Raw genomic sequence first — 1,152 nt, forward strand, 5'->3', positions numbered from 1 at the left:
ATTTTATATTAGACTATATCCCAGACTGTAAACTATTCCATACTATAGTCTACAGTCTACACCATAGCCGAGACTATGGTCTAAGCTATAGTCGAGACTAGAGTCCAGACTATTGTTTATTCTATAGTCCACAATATACAGACTGTCTATGGACATCACTTAGCAGTTTAAACCATTACAAATGCACAACGAATTGGTTGATAACTGAAGTTATGGTAAAAATATATATAAAAATAAACGATTTAAAAAACTAAAGTAGAAAGAAACTAAAATTAAAGATAAATTAATAGAATATAAATATTATTCAACATGAAAACCTTTTACGCTAGATTCACCACATTATGTATTATATCTTGGCTAAATTTTCTTCCTATTATAATTACAGCAAAGGTAGATATATATGATTAATTAATAAATTTAGTAAAAAAATATGTCTTTTACAGTCTCATAAACAAAATGAACCCATTGTATCGGGCAAGCAGGCTGCCTTAGGACAATTTCCCTGGCATGTTTTATTGAAAAAAGATAAAAATGCTGATGTGTGGTGTGGTGGTTCCATTATAACTAATAAATGGGTTTTAACTGCAGCCCATTGTCTTTATCGGCAACGTACTATTTTAATGGTATTTGGAACCATAGAGTCGAAAAAGAGTGAATTTAGTATGACCTCTAACAAATTTGTTATATATCCAGCATATGATGACAACAACGTTTTCGATGACATTGGACTTATTGCCTTACCTAATCCCTTGACTTTTAGTCCTAACATACAAGCCATTGACTTGGTAACAGCAGCAGAAGCTGCCAAAAACGATTTTTTGGGAGCTGAGGCTACAATTTGTGGCTTTGGTCGTACAGTTGATAATGTGGATAAAAGTTCGGAATGGCTGTTATGGACTTCGGTGGAAATTGTTAATAATACAATATGTGAAGTAATTTATGATGAACCGGTAGAGGATACAGTTATCTGTGCAAAAGGTTATAAAAATAGCAAACAGTCTCCCTGTGATGGTGATTCGGGTGGTGCTTTAGTTTGGAAGAATAAAGCGAATAAGTTTGTACAAATTGGTGTATATTCATTTTCAAAGGAAGACGCCTGTTCACAGTTTCCTTCGGGTTATACTAGAGTTTCGTCTTATTTAGATTACATTA

At 33.1% G+C, this 1,152-nt stretch overlaps 1 protein-coding gene across 1 annotated transcript; it reads left to right on the top strand.

The window, feature by feature from the left end:
* Positions 1 to 272: 272 nt before the first annotated feature.
* Positions 273 to 1,116, top strand: LOC124421220 (venom protease-like; the record flags this gene model as incomplete). Its single annotated transcript, XM_046956079.1, has 2 exons — positions 273 to 390; positions 444 to 1,116. Coding segments are annotated over exons 1-2 (754 nt in total), but the record flags the coding sequence as incomplete, so codon positions are not given.
* Between the last annotated feature and the right edge of the window lie 36 nt (positions 1,117 to 1,152).

The sequence above is a fragment of the Lucilia cuprina genome, unplaced genomic scaffold, assembly GCF_022045245.1.
Source record: "Lucilia cuprina isolate Lc7/37 unplaced genomic scaffold, ASM2204524v1 Scaffold_6416, whole genome shotgun sequence".
In the NCBI taxonomy this organism is placed as follows: Eukaryota; Metazoa; Arthropoda; class Insecta; order Diptera; family Calliphoridae; genus Lucilia; species Lucilia cuprina.